At 41.5% G+C, this 24,076-nt stretch overlaps 1 protein-coding gene across 2 annotated transcripts; it reads right to left on the minus strand.

Annotated features, from left to right (window-relative positions):
- Positions 1-360: 360 nt before the first annotated feature.
- Positions 361-23,559, minus strand: TOM1L1 (target of myb1 like 1 membrane trafficking protein). 2 transcript variants are annotated; one of them, XM_048323413.1, is made up of 15 exons: positions 23,183-23,559; positions 23,017-23,101; positions 20,777-20,855; positions 14,667-14,816; positions 14,283-14,402; positions 12,645-12,752; positions 11,946-12,062; positions 8,947-9,080; positions 6,534-6,594; positions 5,035-5,152; positions 4,181-4,277; positions 3,663-3,723; positions 2,720-2,807; positions 2,371-2,443; positions 361-1,457 (listed from the first exon to the last, which is right to left on the minus strand). In XM_048323413.1, exons 1-15 carry the CDS (start codon positions 23,508-23,510, stop codon positions 1,412-1,414), a joined length of 1,665 nt encoding a protein of 554 aa, XP_048179370.1. In that variant the 5' UTR covers positions 23,511-23,559; the 3' UTR covers positions 361-1,411. The 2 variants fall into 2 exon arrangements, with proteins under 2 accessions (XP_048179370.1, XP_048179371.1); XM_048323414.1 differs by lacking the exon at positions 23,017-23,101 and having other exon boundaries at positions 23,183-23,352.
- Positions 23,560-24,076: the final 517 nt, after the last annotated feature.

Genomic DNA, 24,076 nt, shown 5'->3' on the forward strand with positions numbered 1-24,076 from the left:
TTACACTGGAACAGCCAGTTGGATTTGTTACCTTTCACGGTGGGGGTTCTGCCTATACAACTAAGCTGTAGGGGAAAAATTAAAAAAACAATCCACCTCAAATCCTATTTTCAGATGTTTTCTCAGGCTGCAGTCCAGACCACTGCAAATATGCAAGAAAAATTAAGAGTAAAGTAACTCACCTTTTCACCTCAGCTTACAAAACCCCCAACTTTGTCAAGGTTGTGTTTTGAATAGAAGCAAGGGGTTCTAATGGTCCTGCAGCAAACTGCACAGACTCACACTAAAATACTTCCAAAGCTACCTACATTTATGTTTCAAGGAATACACAAATAGAGAAAAAGTTGGAAGCGATGAGAGTTTACATCTCAGCATTTGCTTTTATTTGGGATTTTATGCTACAAAAATTGCAAAACCAGCTGAGAACTTATCCCTTAAACAGTTAACATAAGGAATGTTTAAAATGCAGTTATTTCACAAATTAGCTTATCGGCTATGAACATGAACTAAGTTCTCAAATTTTGTATTAGCTATAAATTCAGAGAACTATACCTGTTAAAGTGCACAGTTTACATTTAGCATTAAAATAGATAAGGCACTTATTAAAAGACAGTTATTAACAGGGTTAAACAAAATAAATGGGTAACTATTGCTCATCTGCATTGTAGATGATTAATTTTTCCTTCACCAGAACAATCTCTGCAGGGCAGGAACATCAAAAGAAATAACTGATCCCCCTCCAATATTTACTGAGTCAATAAAAGCAACAACAACAACACAGGAGCAAGCAGGTTTTTTTCCTGCTCTGTTAATTATGGATGACAGCACTTTGCGTCCCAGCTTAGGTTCTTCCCAAGACAAAAATCCAACTATACTGTGGGGTTTTTGGAAGAAAATAAAAAAAGAAAATCTGTATTAAGGATGTAGGAAAGTAACACTGCACGTCTTCAGACATCTATCAAGAGGCCAATTTTAGAAAAACATTTTATATATCAAAACCCCCTGATAGATTTCTAGGGAGATGAACATAGACAGCAGTGAGGCCAAAAGAGAAACTGCAGTTTCTGTGAATGTAATGTCCTTTTTGTTTACTTGTGCCTGATGTCAAGTGTTACTTCATACACAGGTGAATTTGGAAGTCCCATTTTAAAGGCCCCCAAAATACTTCAAAATAACCATTCAAGTGACTTTGAAGAACACACAGCTGAACATTTAGGACAAATTGTCAAGGTGTAGAGCCAAGTAACTCGTCAACTTGCACACAGCTTAGTACTCCAACACTAATTATTTGTTGTGTCAAAATGCAAAATCTTTTCTGTTATTCACTTGTAGTTACAGGAAGCACTGCACAGGACCAGCACCAGAGAGTATTCAGGAAAGGATTCCACCTCCACCTTCAGTCTGTGTTCTTTTAAACGTCTGTCTTCAGCACATCATCAATTTCTTCATAAATAGCTCTGAAAGAGGAGGAGCAGGGTGACTCCTATATCACATTTCATTTTGACAAAATGCACCAGGGAAATCCTGCCCAAAGTTTACAGTGTAGCTTCCCTTGCAGGATGCCCAGGTCTCCATGGAAACAAAGGGCCAACCTTGCTCTGATGATCTTACATTTAATGAGGTACCTCTGGACATTGTTACTTTTGATCAAACAAGTTTGGGAACAGGACTGTAAAACGCAAATGGCAAGGGCACCACTGTGCAATTACTGCACTAATTAAAAAAAAACAATGGAAGCTTTGTTGAGATTTCCCTACCTCAGAATTCAATGGCTCCTTGGAAATAAGTTTTGTATAGACAGCTCAATTTTTTTGCAATTTCCTGTTAGAAAGGGGGGTTCTGCCATCTGTTAAGTTTTGTATTAGTTCACTGTCTCACTATTTTGGCCTTCTGGAGAGACACAGCATCCATTCCCTTTTGTGGTTTATATTTAAACTGAGGGTTTTTTTCATATGCAGTAGAAAAACATTCTTTAAAAAACATGATTGCTGTGAACAGGAATTCCTTCTGTTATCTTATTCCAGAACTACCTGTGTTGAAGTTCTATCAGCTTCCTTCAGCAGGACCCTGACCATATTTCCTCCACCTTTCTGTATCACCGGATAGGATTTTTAGTAATTTTGACCCAGGATTACTCCTCCATTTTTACAGATGCCAGTTAATGAGCACACTACAGTTTATTCCTTAATTGTTTATGCCAGAAATACTGGAAGAAAACATACAAAATGCAGCCACTGTCATTTCCATCAGTGATGCAGTTGGTCAGTTAACTCAACCTACGTAGAGAGGTCTGCTTTCCCTCTCAGAAGAAAAAGCCGTTTTGCCTTTGGCACCTCTGAATTTTAAAATTATATTTAAAAAGTTACTTACTCAGTGGGAGCCAAGGGATCAAATTCCATTATCTCGTAGTAATGAGGTGACTGTGACTTGTTCTTTGATGGAGCTGAAGAATAAAGACAGGCAGACACATCCAGATTTAAATGAGAATGAACAGCATGATTACTGCATGTTTTTTGTGTCTTCCTGAAAGTAGCACATTATCTGCTATGGATTCAGCTGCTTTAAATGCTAAAATGGACAGGTGTGTAATAGCATCCATGAGCAGTATCACTTTGTCAATGTTTGTTGCTGCTCCTAGTCACTGCCAGTCATTATGTAAAGGCCTTAAGTTCTAACAAGAAAATGAAACGTGAAAGAGGTGATTTGCAGTATTTATTACCTGCTGGTGATGGTCCATTCAATGGCACGGTCTGTCCAGTCTGCAGATTTATTGGGTTCAGAGGCACTGGGCTTAGAAGAGTCGCCAGCTAAGGACATCAAGCAAAACAATGCATAAACAGATTGTTCTATGAGAACTGGTTTGACCTCACTTATATAACTGCTGACTTCCCTTTAATCTCTGACTACTGCAGGTAAAATTCTAAGGCCAATAGTTAGCAACCCAATTAATCTTCATTCTCCACACAAACTTCAAAGCAACTTTTAGTGTTCTATAGCACATTTGTATAATTTACTTCTGTGTGATTTGTTACACTACACAGATTCAAACATCTGCTTTGACTTGCAGTTTAAAATAAGGACTGTGCATGTTTGTTTGGGAGCTGCTTCTCATCTTTTTTATTTCATACCACCTTCATAACATTACTTCAAAGCCCCTTCATATTCTTTCCATTCCTTCTGTCATGGGTGTTTCTCTGCAGCATGACATTTGCCCTGCACTGTACTTGGGGTTTAAGTGACTTTTTTGGTAGGCTGTGTTTTTTTTGGGGGCTTTGGGTTGTTCTGGTTTTTTTTTTTGTATGTTTGTTGTTAATATCTTATTTGAGATAGAAAATACACCAGAGTGACATCATGGCAATAAGAGGAGATCTCAGCTTGCTTCGCATAGCAACAAATTAAACACAAATAACAGAGCAAGTGGTTTCTGCAAATTGCCCTGGGATTGTGCTGGACCCAAGGAAACAGGCTTCCACATTAGGATCTGTGGCAGCAAAAGAGGAAAGTTGACCTGATCACCAAGTAGAATATTCCCTGAGGTATGGAGAAGGGAGCACAGAAGAGATCTTTGCATCCCACTTGGACAGCAGTTGGGGTCAATCCGAAAGTTCTCATTTGACAGCTGCCAGACAAGAATGATCATCCTGAACCTAAGTATTACTCACATTGCTGTATGTGTGTCCAGGTGGGCTGCTTACATTATTGTTTTGTGCTTCAGCTGCAAATCTAGGAGAGAGCAGTACACTGAATGTAAGTAAGAAATGATCAAAACTGTTTATTCTGATTGTTCATTATTTTTTTGGCTGGTCTGTCTTTCCTGTGTGTCACAACTGAGAGCAGCATGGGCAGATGGACCAGTGTCCAACGCACAGGCATTATAAGGACACCTCTTCTGTCTTAAACTCTTTTACTGACCTGTTTCATGTTTCTCCCTTTCCCTGCTGAAAGTCAGGTACATTTATGTCTATTTATGACAAAACAGTGCTGCAGGCAAAAGTGTATTTTGAACCCTCTCAAGCAGTGTCTAGCACAGAGGGAATTTTCACTTGTTTTACTGGACTAATATGTAAAAGTAGTAAATCTGTGTCCTCAGAGCCTTCTATGTTCATTAGATGAATTACAGAGCACTAATACCCCTAAGGATCTGTTATCCATTCCCATTCCTTCATAAGAAACTACTCACGGGGATTGATGAGCTTTTGTAGGAGGTGCTGAATCCAGCTGTGGGTAAATTGATGGATGAGGCCTGCTTTTATCTTCAGGGTGTGCAGATAGGCCATCTGAAATTCAAAGCGATAATTAATGATCATTTAAACATTATCATGCAAAAGTAGCTACTTGTACTTTGAACAGTGAAAGAGTAAAGTTTTTGTTTGGAAGGCCTATAAAGAGTCTGAAATGAATTGCTGTTTATCACATGAAAGGCAAAATTTTAATGACTCTGAAAAGTCTCAGATCCAAGATATTTATCTCTACAGCATCAGCAGAGCTCTGCATGGTAGATACTACTTAAAACTCTTTTTGCTATTTGTAAAGGACTAAAATGGAATTCTAGGCATTTATTCCCAGGGGGACATTCACACCTTTAGCTTCAGTATATGGATTTCTCTAAAGTGGGTAAAGGAGGGGATTCTGCAAACAGTAATTCAGGGTACCTGAAGCCAAGTCTTTCTAACACTCCTGAAAAAACTCCTGTTTCTTCCTTCCAAGTCTACAGAACAAGCTGAGGTAGAAACTACCAGAGTGTTTTACAGGCCTCACTGCAATAGAAAACAGAGCATGTTCTATTGCTCAAATCTATAAAATGGAGGAAAAAAATTACTGTTAAAAAATTACAGGCAACCTTATACTACCTTACAGTTTTGTTCCTATGGACACATTTCAATTCTCCTTCTAAGAAAATTTAAGGAACATCCTTAAAGTTAAGGAGTATCTTTGTTTTCTTTCTTACAAGGACCTTCTTGATTCCTCCACTAAGCTCTTGTGGGTTTGTTTTAGGGAAGCGGAATGGAAGGGAAAGAGGCATTCACCACCTACTTGGGCCTGAAGGAGACACTGCAAGGTCACTTTGCACCACTGCAGACACAGGAGATGGAGAATCTATGGAGAGGCCAAGTAGGTCACTTGAGGGAGCAGATGGCTGTTTCCTGTACAGCTTAATATTTGAAAGAGAGAAAGTTATTTTGGGTTTTTCCTGGTGTTCTGTTTTTTGGGTTTTTTTTTTAAGGAACTTACACAGTTTTAAACAAATTACTGTTTTCACAGAATATAAACTTTTAAAATCTTAGTATTAAAAATTGGTAAATAAAAGAGAAGATCAGGACTCTGTGTATTTGAAATGTAACTGATGAAACAAAATAGGCATTTCAGAGAAGATCAGTTTCAAAAAATAAAGAAAACCAGTTCTGAAGTAGAAAATAGAAAGGATTCGATTCTATAAAGCTATTCTGAACTTGTTTAGTTACAGGACTGACATTTATCTTTTGATCGATCCTGTACAATTCTTTTCCTGCTACTTACTTGTGTTAATGAAATTGATACGTACTTAGGAGATTGATTTTTTCCAGTCCCATTTTGGATAGAAAAAAATCAAAATCACAATAACGTTTCCTAGGACATAGAAAAGAGTTCCCTTCCTTTCTCCTGTGAATGTGTTGGAATTAAAAATGTAGCCAGCCAAAGGTTTAATAAAACCCCATGCTTGAATCATACAGGTTTTTTCACAACAGATGAAAAATAAGTAAGTAAAAGATGATGCATTTTAAACTCACAGTCTCCTTAGTAATACAAAAATGCACAGACTACACCATTTGGGCTATTAACTAACCCAACAGTGCATCCATCAAGCAAAACCATCCACCTACATAACCAGAATGTAGTAAGAGGGGTTTTTCAAGAAAAACAAGATCATCTACCTTTTTTTAGTAATTGTCAGCAGTATTTCAGCATTTACAATGCATTTTCATATCAAGTCCTAGATGACTGCATAACTACGGCTTAGCAGAAGCTGAAACATGTGCAAAACTACTTTGGGCAATATAATTCACAACCATAATTATCAATCAATAAAGGACAGTCATTAAAGATTTGCTACAAGCCATTAGTCACAATTCAGAAAAAGCTTTGACTCAGGAAAAAAAATCAGCAGCAAGAGTGAATTCTCAAAGTGCAACAGTATTTCAGTTTCTAGATCATTAACAGAAAGCAAATGAAAAGAACCTATGGTTTCTCATTTTGTGTATGGCAGATAATTGTGCTTAGCTGGAGAGGCAATAAACCAGCATCTGAATAGATCTCTCCCTCATTTTTCTTACCCAAGCTTCCCTCTTAGATTTGACATTATTTGCTACTTTAGTTACATGAATTTGCATGAAATTCTGCAAGTGAGACTTTAGAAAAATCAGTAAGAGTAGTGTCAGTCTGTTGTCTCCTGTACCTCTCAACTAGAAAATAAAATTCTGCATGTATCAGAAGTGTATATTTCACAAGGAAGAGCAAAAGGAATGCTTGCAGTCCTGCAGTTCATCCTTAATTACCTCCTCCCGCTCACGTTGTATCCTCTGGTTCTCCAGGAAACGAACTCTGTTCCGTGAGAACCTGTTGAAGGTGCAGAGTTAAATGTTCATTCTTACATTCCTATGATGTCCTTCAGAATATGAAACCAGTAATAATCAACGTTTGATTCTCAAAAGACTCCAGAAGCACCGAACAAGTACTCCAAGTGCTGTCCCTGGAGCACCTGTCTCTTTATGGGCAATCTGACTCCCATTCCAGGGCTGTGGTCCTGGGATCTCCTACACCAACACCAGCTGGTTTGTTCCTGGCCTCACATTTGGAAACAGCCATCTGCTTGTTCCTAAACAAAACCAAGGCTCCTTTGACGGTGGTTTGCCTCTGTTCACACCAGCTAGGTAACTGTGAACATCCTCTGCGCCAAAGCCAGCTCCTTCTGACCAGAACACTCGTCCAGCTGAGTCTCCGGAAGCCTTCTGTCCTCAGAGCTCTGGGCATTCCCTCATGCCCTCCCAGGACAAACCACACACCTGTTCTGGCACACAACCCTCTCATTAGTGCAGGTCTCTGAAATAATTTTTTTAAAAATGGAAACAAAAAAAATCTACCTGCATTTGTACTAGAAGTGATAACACTGCTACTGTGGGTCCAGAGCAGACCCAGGTAGGTGACACTGAGCATCCAGAAGGTCTCTGTGTTTCAGCACCAGAAGCCCCGAGTTGTACAGACAGGAGACTGTTTATCCAACTGCATTTGCTATTCAGGGTCACTGTACTAGGGAGGCCCAGAAAGAGTATAGATGCATGAAGAAGCAGCAGGAAAAAAAAACCTTTCCAACTGTAGAGCAGAAAGTATTTATCATAAATCCAGAAAGAACCAAGAAGCTGCAGAGACACTAGAGGGAAGCACTGTTACACACATGAGCTGTTGGTTGTACAGTGGAGGTTGCTCTGGATTTAATTTGGATTCTACAATAATAATCAGAAACAGAAAATGCAGCACGACTCATCCTCCAACAACACACAGTGTGAAACAGATGCAGATCATCAAAATCAGTTGGCCCTTTACACATCTCATAGTTCAGAGGGAGATCCAAAAAACAAATCTTCTGCAACACAAAATGAACCAGATACGTTTTTATACTCATCCACTCTGAAGTGCAGTGGATCTGCACTCAGGAAGACCTGTTACATAAAAACCATAGGATTACTAGAATACAGTAGTTTTCTGTCCAAATTAATCACTCTTTCCATCACCATGTCTTTACTGAGGAATCTGTTGAATTATACCCACAAGCTGCTATTCACAGTTCAAGGTTCCTGGCCTCACCAGTATTCATCATTTGTAACAAAAATGTAAGCCCGCATCTGACTTCAGTGGATTTACACAAAAGTTGAATAGAACTCCTTTTCTGATTATTAAAAGGAAAAACCTCCTAAAGGAAGAAGTGAGCACACAGTTCTTTCAAGGCAGCTGCTGTAAAATCCACTAACACTACAGTAGACATAAGGGCACATGAAAACTTAATGTTGTCATTATTAGGCCTAAAGTTTATGCCTGACACTTAGAAGAACTAGTGGTATTTTCAGTGCAGCACTCAGAAGAAGATTAAAAAGATTACTAAATTCTATAAATTTGCTAAATTTAATAAAGAACAATTGCACTTGATGCATAATGATTCCTAGAACACTTTTTAGCTGTGAAAGAGATCAACTACTTAAGATGGAGGGGTATCTCCTATTAAATCAGAACACTCTCCAGGAGTATACTTGTGATATTTTGCGGAACAACACTGGAATTCTGAGTTGAAAACTGATTTCAGTTTTGCCAGCATCCAGTCATGCTAGCAGTGCCATAACAGACAAACACCCAGGATGTCAACAGGAGTACTGCTGTGCTTTCATGTGTGAAATAAAGAAACATTTTCTGCTGTAAGACAAGCAAAACAGTGTTTCAATCCAGCTGAGAACAGTAAGCAACTCTCCTAAGCATGCAATGAGGCAGAAGGCTGCTCCATGGCCAATTCCTGCAGTAAAGCTGTCAAAATTGTTTAGAAAGGAGGACAAGCATTCTTTCTTGGAAGCACAGACACTTAACAGAGATAAGGATGAGCACCAGCACCAAAGGATTTGTAGCAGCTGTTGACAAATTCACTGGACTCTACCAAAAATTCCAAAATTATTTTTGCGTGCCTCCATCTGATTTCCTGTCCATGCTGTTAACTTGCTTTACCCCACTCTATGGTTTCCTAACTACTTTCCTGAACCATTTCTGAAGTGTTTAGGAGGCAGAAGATACATAATTTTCTCTTTTTGCAATCATATTTCTTTTCTGAATTTAAGGATAAAATCAACACTAGGCATAGGGACCATCTCCCCATTAAGTGCACTTATTCAGGCAGGATTCCAAATGTGAGGAGAGAAGCCCTGCACTTACCTTTCATGTCCCAGGAGGACATTATTCAGATCTTCATTTACTTGTATTAGCTCAACAATCACATCTTCATTCTCCACTGTCACCAGCAATTCCATGATCCTCTCCTGCATCATCCGACAGGTCTTGTACAATTTCTGCCCGAACCAAGGGAAGGAAAAAAAATTAAAAATCGTAACTGTGGTCTCTCAATATGTCAGTTCTGGAGATGAATGGTAAGACACTCAAGCACTGCAGTCACAGGTAACATTCCTTAATTTACACAAACCACATGGGTACCAACCATTGCAAATAGAACAATGTCCACATCTTTGATCTCTCCAGTGCAGGGTCACAACTCCCACCACCACATCACTCCTACCTAACCCCTACCTCTTGATCCACTGTCATTTCTAAAGATATAGCTATCTCTAAAGCCTAAATTACAAATTGCAAAATAACAAAGACACATCTGGGTGATGTAGAGCCAATGTGATTTGATCCTGCTTGAAGCTGATTGAACTCAGCAGGATACTTGGATGCAATCCTGTTCAACATCTGCTTGAAGAAAGTATTAGTCTGAAGGTCAGAAGTGCTCTGTGACAAGTCTCCAGCTCTAACTATTCCTTTAAATGGGAAGTCTGGATAAACTTAATCTATGGACTTTTGAGAAAGTAACACAAACCTTACAGAATTAACAGATAGGAGAATTATGAGAGATTATTAAGCAAAATTTTACATTATTGTCTGGTGAAGTGGAAGACAGTCTGTTTATATTACTCCCCTCTGCAGATTTTGCATGTTCAAAGAAACAAATTCTTTAGCAACAGGAACTTTAATTCAGCCAACATTTTTTCTCACTCACTCTGCATTTGCAAATGCAGGCTGGCTCTGCTTAAAGAAACAAAAAAAACAAAGGAGGGGGAAAATTACTCTATTTGCAAACTACTATTCAGAAATTGCTTTGATATTCAAAGTGATCTGATTTGTCCTCAAAAAATACATACTTCATGTAAATCAATTATTTATGGAAAAAGAAATCTTCACCCCTTTGCTAAATCTGTGTCAGGATTGTAGAGTGCTGTACTTTTCAGTACTGTATCTTCATGGCCCAGGATAAAACACAAAAATGTATTCAGCTTAATGTCTGTAATTACATTTAAAACCTGACTCCACACTTTACTACCTGATCCACATTTAAAAAAATGTGTATTTCTTATGACTCTATTACACAGGCAGACTAGCTCTCCTTTGCAAGTGTCAATATTCAACAGAGAAGGAAATTGAGACACTCATTTCAGGCACAGATTTGCCTGAAAACTGGAGTTTTACAATGATGGAGTAGCAGCTGGGATAACAATCATCAGTGATTCCAATACATTTGTGTTAATTCTTACCAGCTGCTGACCTGGACCCAAATTCCTGCACATCCATCCACTATCTGTTCACCATGTCTATTCACCATCCAGTACAAAAGTTTGTTACGCTTCTTGGCTGATCCTGAGCTATTCTTTAACTACAGTTATTGGCCAGCACATTAGTTCCAGTGAAATCTGGTATCTTAAGCCTTGTCCAGCACAGGGTGTGGAAAGGGAGGAGCCTGGCCACTAACGAAGATAGAGAACTGAAAACACATTGCATTGATCAAGTTCACCTTGTTACAGTTTTTATTGAGGGACTGAAATCAATGTCTCCAACTCACTCAAAGTCTAAACAAGCAGCTCTTTTAATAAAGGATTTTGTTCTGTGACAACAGAAGTCCAATCCAAGTAGTGTCCCAAACAAAAAGAGAACATTAAACACTGCTCAAGGAAAAGGCTGGCCATGCCTGATGTTTTGCACCACTTGGTGCACAGGAGAAAAAGAACAGAAAGAACAACAGTGAAAGGAATGAGTTTTCATTCACTCTCCCACATATGGGAACTCCACACCCTGTCCTCAACCTTTTGCCAACAATTTTATTACTGGGAATGTCAGTAAGAATCCACTGGTTTACTGTGGGCAGCTGAATCTGTGCCACATACAGAAGTGCCACAGCAGGAGACAGGAAATGAAAGATGAACTTTTTCTGTTTCCCAGCCTTGTCATGGACTGGACTGAGATGGTCAAGCATATTAAACCAGTGTATTCTCAACAGCACCCAGTAAGGGTTTGTTGCACAGGAAAATGTCTATGTTGGGCAGAAGAAGTGCACTCAAGGCTTGCAAAAATTAGATCAGTTCTTCAAAACACTTAATGCTGCAAAACTGCCAAAAATGCTTCCTCATTGTAGCAGTTTGGAGGTAAGGTAAGAAACAGGAGGATGTGGTAAAAGTTTTTTAAGTTCTCGCAGACAATATGAAACCAAAAAGGTTCCATTAACACAGGTCACTATTGCAATGCTAAAGTAATACTGTACTTTTAATTTCTAAACAGAAAAATACAGCATAAGCACATAATATCACAGAAGGAACACGTACAGGTTCACTGTCACATCACTAGACTATTGCAATACACTTCCTTCAGGCTACACTTCAAGAGCACATGGATTCTTCTGTAGCACAGCAAGCTCCCAACCTTTGAGGTTACACACATAAAGCCAATGCTTCATATTCTTTACTGGCCCTCAGTCTGCCTCTAAGGGACTGGTGATAATAAAGAGAGCTCTGCAAACTCCAGGACGGATATGAGAGCATGACTGTGTCATCATCTATTCTCCCACAAGGCAACTGTGTTCAGCTGGAATGTTCTCGGGGCTGTTTGACAGAACATGCTCAACAGAGAACGCTCCATTATAAAATTCCTTTGCCCTTGGAATTCCCTAGAGCTTATATTTGCATTTCAAGCTGTATTGTCCTTTCCTGACTATCGAGATGTCAAGGGAAGGTGAAGGAGATGAAAGCAAGTTGAGCAAAATGAGAGATAGAAACCTGCTGTTGGGTTCCATTTGTCAATCTAAATTGAGATGTTAAAAGACAAGACATAACACTTTAGAAAGCAACTATAACCAAACCAATAGCCCCTATCAATGAGTTATCAGGTACCTGTAAAAGATTCATATCATCCAGATTTTCAGAGCCAGGAACATTTTCTTTCAATATTGATGACATAACTCTCACATTCATTTTTGCCATATCCAGTTCACTGTACAGTTTCCCAATCTGTTGGAATTCAACAGGAAAATATTGTGTAAGTGAACAGAGCGAGCAGAATAATTCTTACCTCTAATACACACTTTCTTCTCCATTAGGTATAATATGGACTTAGCTAGCATTATTTTACTCTGGTAACACACCATGAAAATGAATGGAATTAGTTCAGCTTTTAAATGTGCAATCAAACTAAGATCCAAGCCTGATAGCACTACTTGTTTTCCTTACAGTTAATCCCTCTCACTGATGTTACTGTTCCTCCTTTTAGTTACATAGGCAAGCAGGAATGGAAGAGAACTGTCCTTTCCTTCCTGCTTTTTATAACAACCTCTTCACACAAGCCTTGTGTGAAAGTAAATTTGGCTTTCTCGCTTATCTCTGAACAAGCTTTTATCAATTTGCATAACAGAATTGTAAAATGTGATTAGATATTCACACACTTGAGTAGTAATTCCACAAACCTAAGACCAAGAACCCAGAGCTACACCCCGTGAACTGAGGGTCACTCCAGTGGCAGCCAGGCTGCTCAAGTCACACATTCACAGCACATTTCAGGTGGACCCACCCTCCCCTAAACCTGTAGTGTTGCACCTGCTCCGGAGTCAACAACAATGTTGGGCCTGTGGGAAGAGGCAGGAAGGAACGTTTGGCAGGACTGGTAGAGGATGGGGATGACTTTGCACAAGGCGGGGGTGAAATCTGTGAAAACACAAAAAAACCAGAGCTTGGGTTGAACAAAATTGCAGCAGGCATCCTGCTGAGAGAGGACCATCTCTCAGACTACACAACTGGGCAAGAGCTTCCTCATAATCAGTGCTCCCATGGAATTTGTTGAGCAAGGCCTATTTACAAAAATAAATCTAATGTCTATTTTGTAATGAAATGAAGCTTGGAAATCAAGTATCTTTAGAAAGCGTTTGCAAGTAAATTCCATCACAGGACAAAGTGGGAACGGCTCAAGAACAGGCTAGCAAGGAATTATGAAGTCATCTAAGAGCAAAGAGTCCTTCCCAAAGTGCTAATGCAATTTTGTAATGAAGGACATTTTGGAATGGGATGACACTTGGAAGCAGTAGAAGGGTTCGGGGGCTGAGTGTGGGTCTCTGCAGAAGGTGAACTACAAAAGCCTCCTGGGCTGAAAAGCAGGAACAGTCTGAGAAAGCTTCACCTGCATTGCATCTGAACTGACTGCTAAAAAAAATGCAAATGCAAATCTCAGCCTGCACTACACACTACAAACCCTTCACTTCCTGGAGACTGAGGTAAAAAACTGTGTTCAGCTCTGCTAAGATAAACAGACAGTTTGCCACTGATTTTAATTGGCAAGTACCTGAGGTAGACAAAATAATCTCTAATGTACTAGGTGAGGGAAAAAATTAGTATTTATTGAGAGCACTCTTCACATGGCTTGTTTGAACAACCTTTAAATACATAAGCTTTTGTGTACTCCACTATTCAATCAGCAGATCAAACTCAGGATAAATCTGAATTATTCCTGTCTGCACTGATTATAGACATCTAATTCTGTAATTGCAAGATTCCACACAGTGGTGGAAGGCTTTCACAGTGCCCAAAGATCTCGTGAAAATTCTTCTTAAAAAAAAAAAAAAAGCAATCTAGAAAGAATGGCATTAAACCATGTACTGTATTTTCAGCTGAAGTTCAATGCTCAAACTATACTTATATTTCATGTCCTAAATGCCACACAACACTACCTATGACATAGGCTTAAATAGCACTTACTGTGCATGGATTGTGCAAAGCTGAAGAGATATGCAGACAATAATCTCTTCTTATAGATTTCTACAATTCTCAATTTAATCTTAAAGATAGATGATGCTCATATTCTGAACAGTACGTGTTTTTGTGAAAATCTTACTCATTTTTGTTGAGGCTTTCAGAAGCTGACAAGTTTGGAGCACTAAGCACTCATTTATTTTGAAGTAAACAGCATGCACAGATCTTTCAAAGTCTCAAGACAGAGATGCTTCATTTCTGAGAACATATCCATGAATCTGTACTTGGAAATGAAATAAACTACTATATAGGTCAGGTTTCTTTGTTGTTATCTTCACTGTTATAATTGAAACTGATTCCTGCTCACGTGCTTAAGTAGTTTGGTCATACTCTGCCCTGGAGCATTTAAATAAAAAGCCCAGATCAAACACACCTTCTGTGTCCCATAAAATTAACACATACTGTTTCTGAAGTGTCCTTGTATATCCTCACCTTAGATCCACCTCTGCTGGTGTCAGAGGATGGAAACTCCACTCCTTTCTTCAGCAATTCTAGGTAAACTTCTTTTACTTCGCTCACATCCACCATCCCTTGGAAACCTCGTGCCCAAACCTGGTTTCGAAATATCAGGGACACTAACAGTCACAGAAATGGTCAGTCAGTGGGTCAGACAAATGCTTTTAAAACAAGTCCTAAAGACAGGTCATTCCCTTCTTCCACTCTGGAAAACTCCATTCAGTGCAGCAGGAGCCACAACAGCTCCAAAGTTAAGGCCTGCTTTAGGAAGAGGTTCCCAGGATTTAAACAGGCTGCACAATTAAACATTTACAACACAGCAGAGACACTTTGAACACTCACAGTTTACTCCAGACTCACCATGATAAAGGTCAGGATTTTCTCCTGCATATCAATGGGCAGGTTGTATCTTGGGTTCAGCAGTTTCACCAGCTTGTCTTTGCAGAAATCCTTCTTCACAACTAAAGACTGGAATCTTGGGCCACAGTTCTCCATACACATCTCAAGCAGCTGCACATACAAAAAACCTTCGGTTACACAACGAATAGGGGGGAAAAACCCCACAGCTTGACTGCTTTTGTTTCTTTCTGTTTAATTTGTTTCAAGGAACTATGGGGAAGAGTAAGAATGGATATGAACAGATTACTGCTCACTAGAATGCCTGATGAGGTTACTTCAGGGGAACAGCAGCTGCCTGCGTGCTCTGTGATACCCGCACAGTTCAAAGGAGCTGTGCCAGCCAGAGTGCCACTGTTTTTAACAGAGAAGCATGGTCACACTTGTTTCTATGTCACAGCAGTTACTGAACACAGTACCTTAACAGCAAGAAATCTGCCCATATCTTAAAAAAGTTACTTTTACAGATTTAGCAATAAGAATTAATTCACTGCCTAGCACATAGGTACCCTGGTCTGACAGATTCTGAAGAGCTCTGCAGGAGAAGAAAATCAAGATTACTAAATGCCTGTCCTCTAATCTGCCCTGTAAGTGAGAGACTAATGATAAAACAGGAAAGAACAAATTCACCAACTTGGAGCACAATTTCTCCATGCATTTCGAAGGTCACATTGATTTGAAACAGATGAGCTGAAATGTTCCAGTTGTCAGATTCATCTTAATGAAGGAAGTCTACTTCCAAAACCCTGCTTGAAATGCTTAGAGCAAGGATCCCTGTAAGCACTGCCTTGTCAAACACAGCAGGATGTGGTAAGGACATAACACTTCTCCCTGGTACATCTGGAGGTGGCTGATTATAATTCCCATTTTCCAGAAGAGATGTCAAAAACTGCCATTACATCTCAGTCACCTGGGACTTGACAGGAAACTGGGGTCAATCAGATCAGCTGCAGAATCAGGAACAGAACTCATCTCACCTGGCCCAAATCTGAAGATGGATGATGACCCACAGAGACAAAAATGGTCACTCTTGTGCTTCTTTCTCCTCAACTATAGCTTCATTTTCCCTCCCAACGTAAGAGGGAAGATAGAAAGGTGGAAGTAAAGGGCTGACATTAACAAAAGGCTGCAAAATTTCATGTGTTTTGAGACAAAAGTTCCCCTGAATCATGTAACAGACAGGACATATTCTCAAAAGGATACACATATTTAAAGGGATGATAAAAGTATGTTAAATATACTTTCTATTCAGAGCAGACTACATTTGACTAAGTGAAATCATTTTAGTAACTAATTTTCTAACATCAAGACTCAGGGATTTTTTCTCTCAGTGTGATCAGGAACTTACAGGATAACAGGTTTAAGACCAGAAGAAAATATATTGCCAAAATGAAAACAGGGTAGAAAAAAGAGACACTGGCAGACTGCTGTGCAAAAAGCTAACTGAAAGATAATTACAAAAATATCTTGGCTCGAAACATTGCTTTTCATGGAGAGTACATGAAACATAGGCAAATAAGCAAAGTCATTTGCCTGTGCAGTACTTCAAAGATGGTCTGTGTAAAATATTTTCAACCCAGTGCATGGCAAATTTGTTATGGTACTCCCTATTATTAATTCTCTATTTAAGGGACTGAGTATTTACCCGCTAAATGAAAGTACTGAACGAATGATCTGGATCTTCCACTCAATTATGACACCCCAGCCCACTTACTCAGGGTAAAACTAAGCTGGTATAAGAAAAAGGAGAATTTGACTCCATTATTTTTAACTGGACTATTCATGAACAAGCCACTTTCATGCTAATAACACCTTTCATTATAATTTCAGTACGGGTATTTATCATGCAAATAGGACTCCAGTGCAAACAGGACTTCATAGTCGCAAGCACTTCCACTGAAGGAACAGATCCAAGCTGGCCAAGCCAACCACTGCTCCACTCAGCACAATGGGAACTCAATAGAGACACGTTTTAATAACAAAACTGGCAAATTAACTTCAATCAAACCATTAAACTTCCTGTCAATAACAAACAGGATGTGAGAAGTGCTGGAATTGACAGAGCTGCTGTGTTCCAGGATAACTGATCCCAGATATCTGCACTGAGCAAAATGGGGGCAAACGGTGTAATCCAAGGCCTCTGGTTTACAGGACTGAATCACAGAACTAAAATGATAAAAGGCATCTACAGAGAAGTGAAGCCAAACTGAGGCAGAAACAGAAAAGTGAGAAGTTGGTGAGTATAGCAGAAAGTCAACGATGTTCCTTATCAACAGAGACCTCACCCAGGTTTCAGGACTCACTGCTCATCTAAAGCAGCCAGGTTTGGTCCATAAAGCTGAGCAATGGATGCAGCTTGTGATGGACACTTCTTAGACCCAAGGTGGCTGCAAGAAAACCCAGATGAACGGTTTGTTTCTTTGCACTTCAGACTCAAGGGGAACAAGCCATTAATCCATGTCCAGGATTACACTCCACTGAACACATCCTAATGCCTGCCCAGCCGACATTTGGAACTGCAAGATGCTGTTTCCAAGGCCAGCATTTAAACCAAACCGGTATGAGCAGCTCTTTCAGCTGCCACTCATCAATTACAGTGCAGGGGCTGGGTACATTTGATCAAGGTTCAGCATTTCAAAACCACTGAATTTTCAGAAGTCTTGAGTTTTTCAGATTTCACATTTCAAACACGGAGATTTGGATTTCTTTTGCCCCCACTCAATGTCCTCTTCTTTTTCTCTTTGTCAGCATATACCATAAAGTATAATAAAATTGAGTAGTACTCTTTCAATTGAGGAGCTGGAGGACTCTCTCATGTTTTTGTTTTTCAGATCCTCTGCTTTGTGAAATGTTAATTAAAAAAATTAAATCTGAAGGTCACATGTGCCATGCTAAATTTTTTCTGCACCAGAAAAATTACATGTGATTAAAAGGAAAAGTAGAACTATTCTTAGGAAAAAATACCCTTCAAAATTTAATTCTAAGCAATTATAGAATGGCTTATGTTGGAAGGGACCTTAAAGATCAACTAGGTCCAATTCCCCTGCCATTCACTAGATCAGGTTGCTAAGAGCCCCATCCAACCTGGACTTGAACATTTCCAGGGATGGGGCATCCACAATTTCTCTAGGAAAATGACTTCCTTTAAAATATTTTCCAACAATGTAATACAGAGGTGAAACAGTAATTTAATCTTAAATTTCTGCCCACTGCTTTGAATGCCGGAGTGAGAGGGATACATTCAAGAAACAATTTCCCCATGTGCTGTTCAGCTCCTAAGACCTTAGAGGTATCAGAACTGGGGCACTGCAGCAAATGCTTTACAAAACCAAGGGAGACCTATGGAGGTAACTGAACAGCTGTCTCACTGTTCATTACATAAACAGAATTTATGCATCTAAAGTCTACCAGTAATAAAAAGTCAAGTAACACACACACAGTCTGTTGGATTCCTGCCTGAAAGCTCTAATCCTCTTCACTCTGATTGTGCAACCTCCAGCACCAGCCCTGATCTCTCCGTGTTATCAAAGGCCAAGTATGAGGCAACTCCATGGCCTAACACACAAACACCTCCATCCATGTGACTTCACAAGAACTTCAGCAGCTCAGAGCACCTGAAGCCAAGCCACAGCCAGCACATTATACAGCTGGCACTCAGCCTTCTTCCTCCAAGTAAATAAAGAAGCATCCAAGAGCAAGGAGGAGGAACACACTGTTGAGATTTAACCCATCTCAGTAACAGAATCAGGCCTAACACGTGCAGTTGAGCGGCTTCCATGAAGACTTTCACACTCCACTCTGTGTGTATCCTCTGGGAATGAGCTCCTTAAGCAGCTTCATTAGAAATATTAAATTCTAGGATGTCAAGGTGGAGTAGATAAAAGTGGATCAAAGTGCACTTCAAAAGAAATGTGATTTGTAGATCCTTCTTAGTTGTATCTAATGTAGGTAGGAGAGACAATCTGATGTAGAGTCTCAAAAGCTGGAGGACCACATTTACCGTAAGAAATACAGGCACTAACAGTTCATCCAAAAAGAACCCTTATTTTTGCAAAACTCTGGGAGGAAAACAGTTTTTAAGAGATGAGAGTTGCACAGGGAGGGAAGGGCTTGTGTTTAAGGAATTGAAAATTGGGGTTTTTTTCCACTTGCAATGAATTGCTGTTGTCAACCGAGCATTTCAAAATGGAAAACAGGAACAATTTCATTAAGGCAATTAAGAAGATAAAAACAGAAGATACAGCACATAGGAAGAGTGATGTGGGAAAGGTAAAAGCCACACATGGCCAGCAATGAGGTCATCAAAGGAAAGATTTTACACATGCTAAAATTATGGCAGTACTGGTAAAAAAAGAAAGAAAAATGAAAGAAGCCAGAGGCAGAGGGAGAGGCAAAGCATAGAAGATCTTATGTAAGATCTAAACCCAGAAAGAGAGAGAGAGTTAGAGGAAAGTCTGGAACTTATTTAAATTTAAAAAAGGAAACAAGATTAAGGAATATAGAGAGAACAACTCTGCAGACAGAAAACAGCAGCTGGGCCAAGAGGATGTGACTGCCTGGCAGGCAAGTTACAGGTGTGCATGGGAGTGGGTGAGGACAGAGAACGGGGCTGGAACAGGACAGGAATTGCACTCCCAGCTGAACCTGCTGCATGCTCCATCTGCAATACAAACTTCCAGGTCAGTGTGGTAAAGTTCTTCCTTGGATACACCCAGAACAAGATCCTTCTCCCACTTTTACATACTCAAAAGCTAAGCTGTAATATCACCTTGGGTATATCTGCACTGTAAATGCCCAGGAAACAGCTCCTAAACCTACACCCTGGATTAGCAGCAGAGACTGTGTCAGATAATCAGAACAGGACCTTGCTGCAGAAGGGCTGCAGGAGACAGACCTGATAGAGGGATTGCAGGTACAGTGGAAACCCAGTGTTTCCATTATGCAAACACACAGAACACACAAAAATGTGACTCATGAGACAGTGGAGGAGGAAGCAAGGGAAGAAGTGCGGAAGTGGAGTGAGCTGAAGGTCTATATTGACATGTTTCACACAATTATCTTCATCTCTAACTTGTCAGGAGACACTTGGGCAATTGCTAAGCGAGCTACAATTTGGCACTATCCATCACCCATCTTCCTTAATCACTTCGCAGCACATCTTGATATAGATAATGATTTTACACAACAAATAGCAAACCCATGATTAATAGTACTCAAAGTGACGTAGACAGGCCTCTAAAACCTCAAAAAAGGAAATGGTGAAGAAAATACTTTTAGCTAATTAATGACAGACTAATATCCTCAAGACCTTAAAATACAAATAATATGACTCTTGTCACAGATGCACTATTGGTAGCCAAGAGTAATTCAAGTCAGAAACTCAGGACTTAGGACATTATTAGAATTTCCTGCGTTAACATACTTGGTAAATCTTAAATTGACTGAAATCACAACACCTCCCCAAACCCAGGAGCAGTTCAGGAACACTGTCAGATTCTAGAGGCCAGGTTATGTCAAGTGAGGATATTCCCAGACACGCCAACCTTTAGCCATAACATTTGAATTTCACATAGCTCACCCTGCCTCTCCCTTACTTAACTCACCATGGTTACCTTTTCCTTCAAGTTTATCATTTATTTGTGATAACATTTCCTTCTACAAAGCAGGTATCACATATTCCACCACATTGCACACTGTGCTTAGTTTCACTAACCAACTAACAGGGTGAGTAAGAGAATGGTCAAATGTAGCTTTTATGTAATATCCCAACCTCCGTGTCTTTCACAAACAGGTGGGGCTCTCACAGAGGGACAGTCACTGGAGCAAATAAGAACTGTACTACTTTTACACAGAACAAGTGAAAAAAAACCAACCCAAACCAGAATTTGCATCATCCAGAAGTCCATGGAATGCCAGCAAACCATCTGATCTGAGCTGTGGCAGTGCTGTACACACAAACAACAAAGACTGAAAACATCCTGCAGAGTTGTGTCAGGGGTAATTTGCATGCCACCTTATCGTTTAGAATGTTTGCCTTCTTAGTGTCTAATTAATATAAACATAGCTGTACTTACAGACAAGGTAAGCCTGATCTCCTTATGGTTACAGTTTTTTGAAAGCTTCTTCTTCAGTGCTTTAACTGCATCTTTAGGCCTGTGACAAGAAATTAAGAAGGAAAAGTTACCAGTGAAGTTTTCTAGTTCATAACTTCATCCAAGAACCAAAAATACCAGCCTGAGATACAGGACCAAATCCATCCCTGTGTTTACACCCACATAAACCAGAGCAATTGCCCCATTGATTTCAGCAAAATCTCTTCAGCACTGAAGTAGAGCAACAAAGCAGTGAATCAGGTTTGTTACTGCAGACTGTGCATTACTCCAAAGATTTGTGCAGAGAAATAAAGTTATTCTCCTCTGCAAAGTCTGTTACAAAATAATATTTTTTCACTGCTGTACAATAGAATTACTTATCTAGCTTTTATTGCCATGAAAGGGAGTATCAATTGCCAGCTGTATCAAGAGTTGACTGGTACTTTTCAAGTATGATGCAATTACAAAATATTCTCCTGGGAGTGCTGTCAGGAGTAGGGGTGTCATGGACAACTTCCAATCTTATAATTGCAGGATGCACTTAACTCATCTGAGTAATTACCATAGATGGATGGATGGACAACCCATTCCAGCCCAGAGATAGGGGTATTTCTAACCCAGCCATTTTCATTTCTATATATACACCCCGTATCTTTTAACTATCTGTGTAGGAGGAAAAGGGTGGAAGATGGTATCGAGCTTATCACATGAGGGAAGCAGTTTTGCCTCGTTAATATGGACTATCTATAGTGTACAATTATTAGGGCCAACCCAACACTCATGATCAACATAAACAAGATGTCCTAACTTCTCTTTAGGATCTCTCCAGAATCCAAGATGGAGCAATAGGCACAATGTTCCACTAAGATAAAACTAAGAAATCTTTGTTGAAAACATTTCAAAGTCAATGAAATTAAGTGGGTGTTTACCATTACTGCATTTCTTAGTTTGAAGTGCTATACTTCATGAAAAAAAAGAAAAAAGAAGAAGACATTTCTCTATTTTTCTTAATCTTATGTCATACCCAGGCACATCAGTAGAGCATAAAGTGATGGATAGGAGCATGAGAGTGGAGAAGAAGTTTCCCTTGCAGAGAGCTGTACTACAATTGCACTCCTGCTTGCTTCCCTCGCTGAAGCATCTGGAAATGCTCTGGTCAGAAGCTGTATATTGCAATAAAATAACCATATGCCTAATTAGATGCAGCAGTTCTGCTGCTCCTACTATCGTGTTACAGACTGTGACTAGTAGTAGCTGCCTAGAAGGAAGTTACAAGGAGTTCCTCTGCAAGCCTAAGCTGTGCACAAGAGGAAATAGTTTATTAAAAAAAGGCTCTGTTGCATGGAAACTTTACATAAAAACTGAGGGTCAAAGTGTGCTGTTGCTTATGGCAATAACCAGAAAGAAGTAATTATTACTGACATTCCAAGCATTAAGAGCCACGGGTGAGAGTGTGGAATCCAAAACAATGGGAGGAAAGAAAAGCTGATACAGAAAAAAAGACACCCGTGCAGAAAGTAAAGCATACTCCATTGTCCTGGAGAATATGTTATGTATTAAAATATGCCACTGCTAGAACTGAGTTCTTACAATGCAAAGCTGAAGCAGATCTTACATAAGAACAAGTTTCCTTTTGCCCCCCTTTTACAGGTGGAAACAAGGAAGCTCAGAGCAGCAAGTGGCTGAGCAAACCTGGATGTGGCCGTTCAGTGCAAGAAAGCACCTCAGTCCTGGGAGCCCTGGGTGCACACTGGGACGGATTGGATCCCACTGCACAGGACCCCAGCTCTCACTTCACCCCTGCTGCGGCACAGCCTGCCAGAGACACTGCACGCTGGGGAACTCGAAGGCAAAAGCCCAGAGTTTTAAAGTGTTGCAGGCAACCAAGTGCTCAAAGCCTTTTTCAAGGTGGGTTTGCAGGAGTACCCGTTCAGCCTGACAAGCGTAACAAGTTGTACAAAACATGTCAAACTCAGGTGAGAAACCTCTGTCACCGCCCTTCTCTAGCGTGTGTCTGCAGGGAAGAACCTCCGAGCCTAATCCTCGATGGCCCCGCGAAAGGCAAAGCTTTTCCTTGCGGACTAAAGCTATCTGCTCCCTGCGCTATTTCGTTTCGGGTCACTCAACATCAGCGCCCTACGCTGGCTGCTCGATGTCTCCCTGCCCTCGAGCGACGCCGGTGCCACCTCCGCGCCCCGCTGCCCCCGGCCCCGCTCGCTCACCCCTCCTCCGTGGCGTTGATCACGTCGCAGATGTGCATGAACTGTCCCCACTCCTCCGTCTGCAGCGACCCGAGCGTGGCCCGCTCTGAAAGGCCAAGGGGAGCCGCGGGTAAGCGCTCGGAGGGGACAGAAGGGCGGCGCGGGGGCACCGCTCGGGGCTACTCACCGACCAGGCTGCCCACGGCGGTGCCGAACGGGTCCCTCGGAGCCCTCCCGAAAGCCATGGCCGCTGCCGGCAGCGTCCCGCGGGCTCTGCGGGGCGGCAGCCCCGGCCCCGCCACCGGATCCAGCCGCTCCCTCCCGCTCCGCCGGGCGCTCCCTTCCTGCGCTGGGGCGGGGCCGCCTCCAGGTGCTGCCGTGGCCCCTCGAACCTGGTCGCGGCACCGCACCGCCCCCGCGGGGCTGGGTCCTACCCGGGGCTGGGTCCCACCCGGGCATCCCCCGGGGTAGGGCTCCCCCCGACACCCGCCTGGGATGCGCTCCCACCGGAGCATCCCTTGGGATAGGGCTCTCCCCGACACCCGCCGGGACAGGGCGGGGATGCCTCCGGACCGGGCTCCCCCCGATCGCGGGGTCAGCGGCGACTCGGGGCTGGCCGGGGCTGCCCTGTCCGGGGCTGCCCTGTCCGGGGCTGCCCTGTCCGGGGCCTCCGGCAGCCGAGCCCCGCCCGGCAGAGCCGCACGGACGGGTCAGCCCCTCACCCCGGCCCGGACCCAAAGCACCCCCTGACCTCCCCGGCTCACACAGCCACGGGCTCATTTTCCTGCCCCATGGCCCGGAAACCTGCGAGCCCCCCGCTCAAAGGCAGCGGTGGCTCAGCCGGCTCCCGGATGGGATTTCACAGCTGAATCCACGAGGAACTTGGCGTTTCGTGAGGCAAAACTCAGAAACACCCTCAGAGCCCCTTCTGCTGCTGGTACCACGCTGCACCCCATGTGCGGACACAGTTCAAACCTCTGCAGCCACCGCTGCGCAGCCCCCGGGGCTACCCCTACTCCTGCAACCTCCCTACAGGTGCTCTCAAACCCCCACATTCTTTTTCTGATCCACACATTTTAAA

This window comes from Corvus hawaiiensis, chromosome 19, assembly GCF_020740725.1.
Source record: "Corvus hawaiiensis isolate bCorHaw1 chromosome 19, bCorHaw1.pri.cur, whole genome shotgun sequence".
In the NCBI taxonomy this organism is placed as follows: Eukaryota; Metazoa; Chordata; class Aves; order Passeriformes; family Corvidae; genus Corvus; species Corvus hawaiiensis.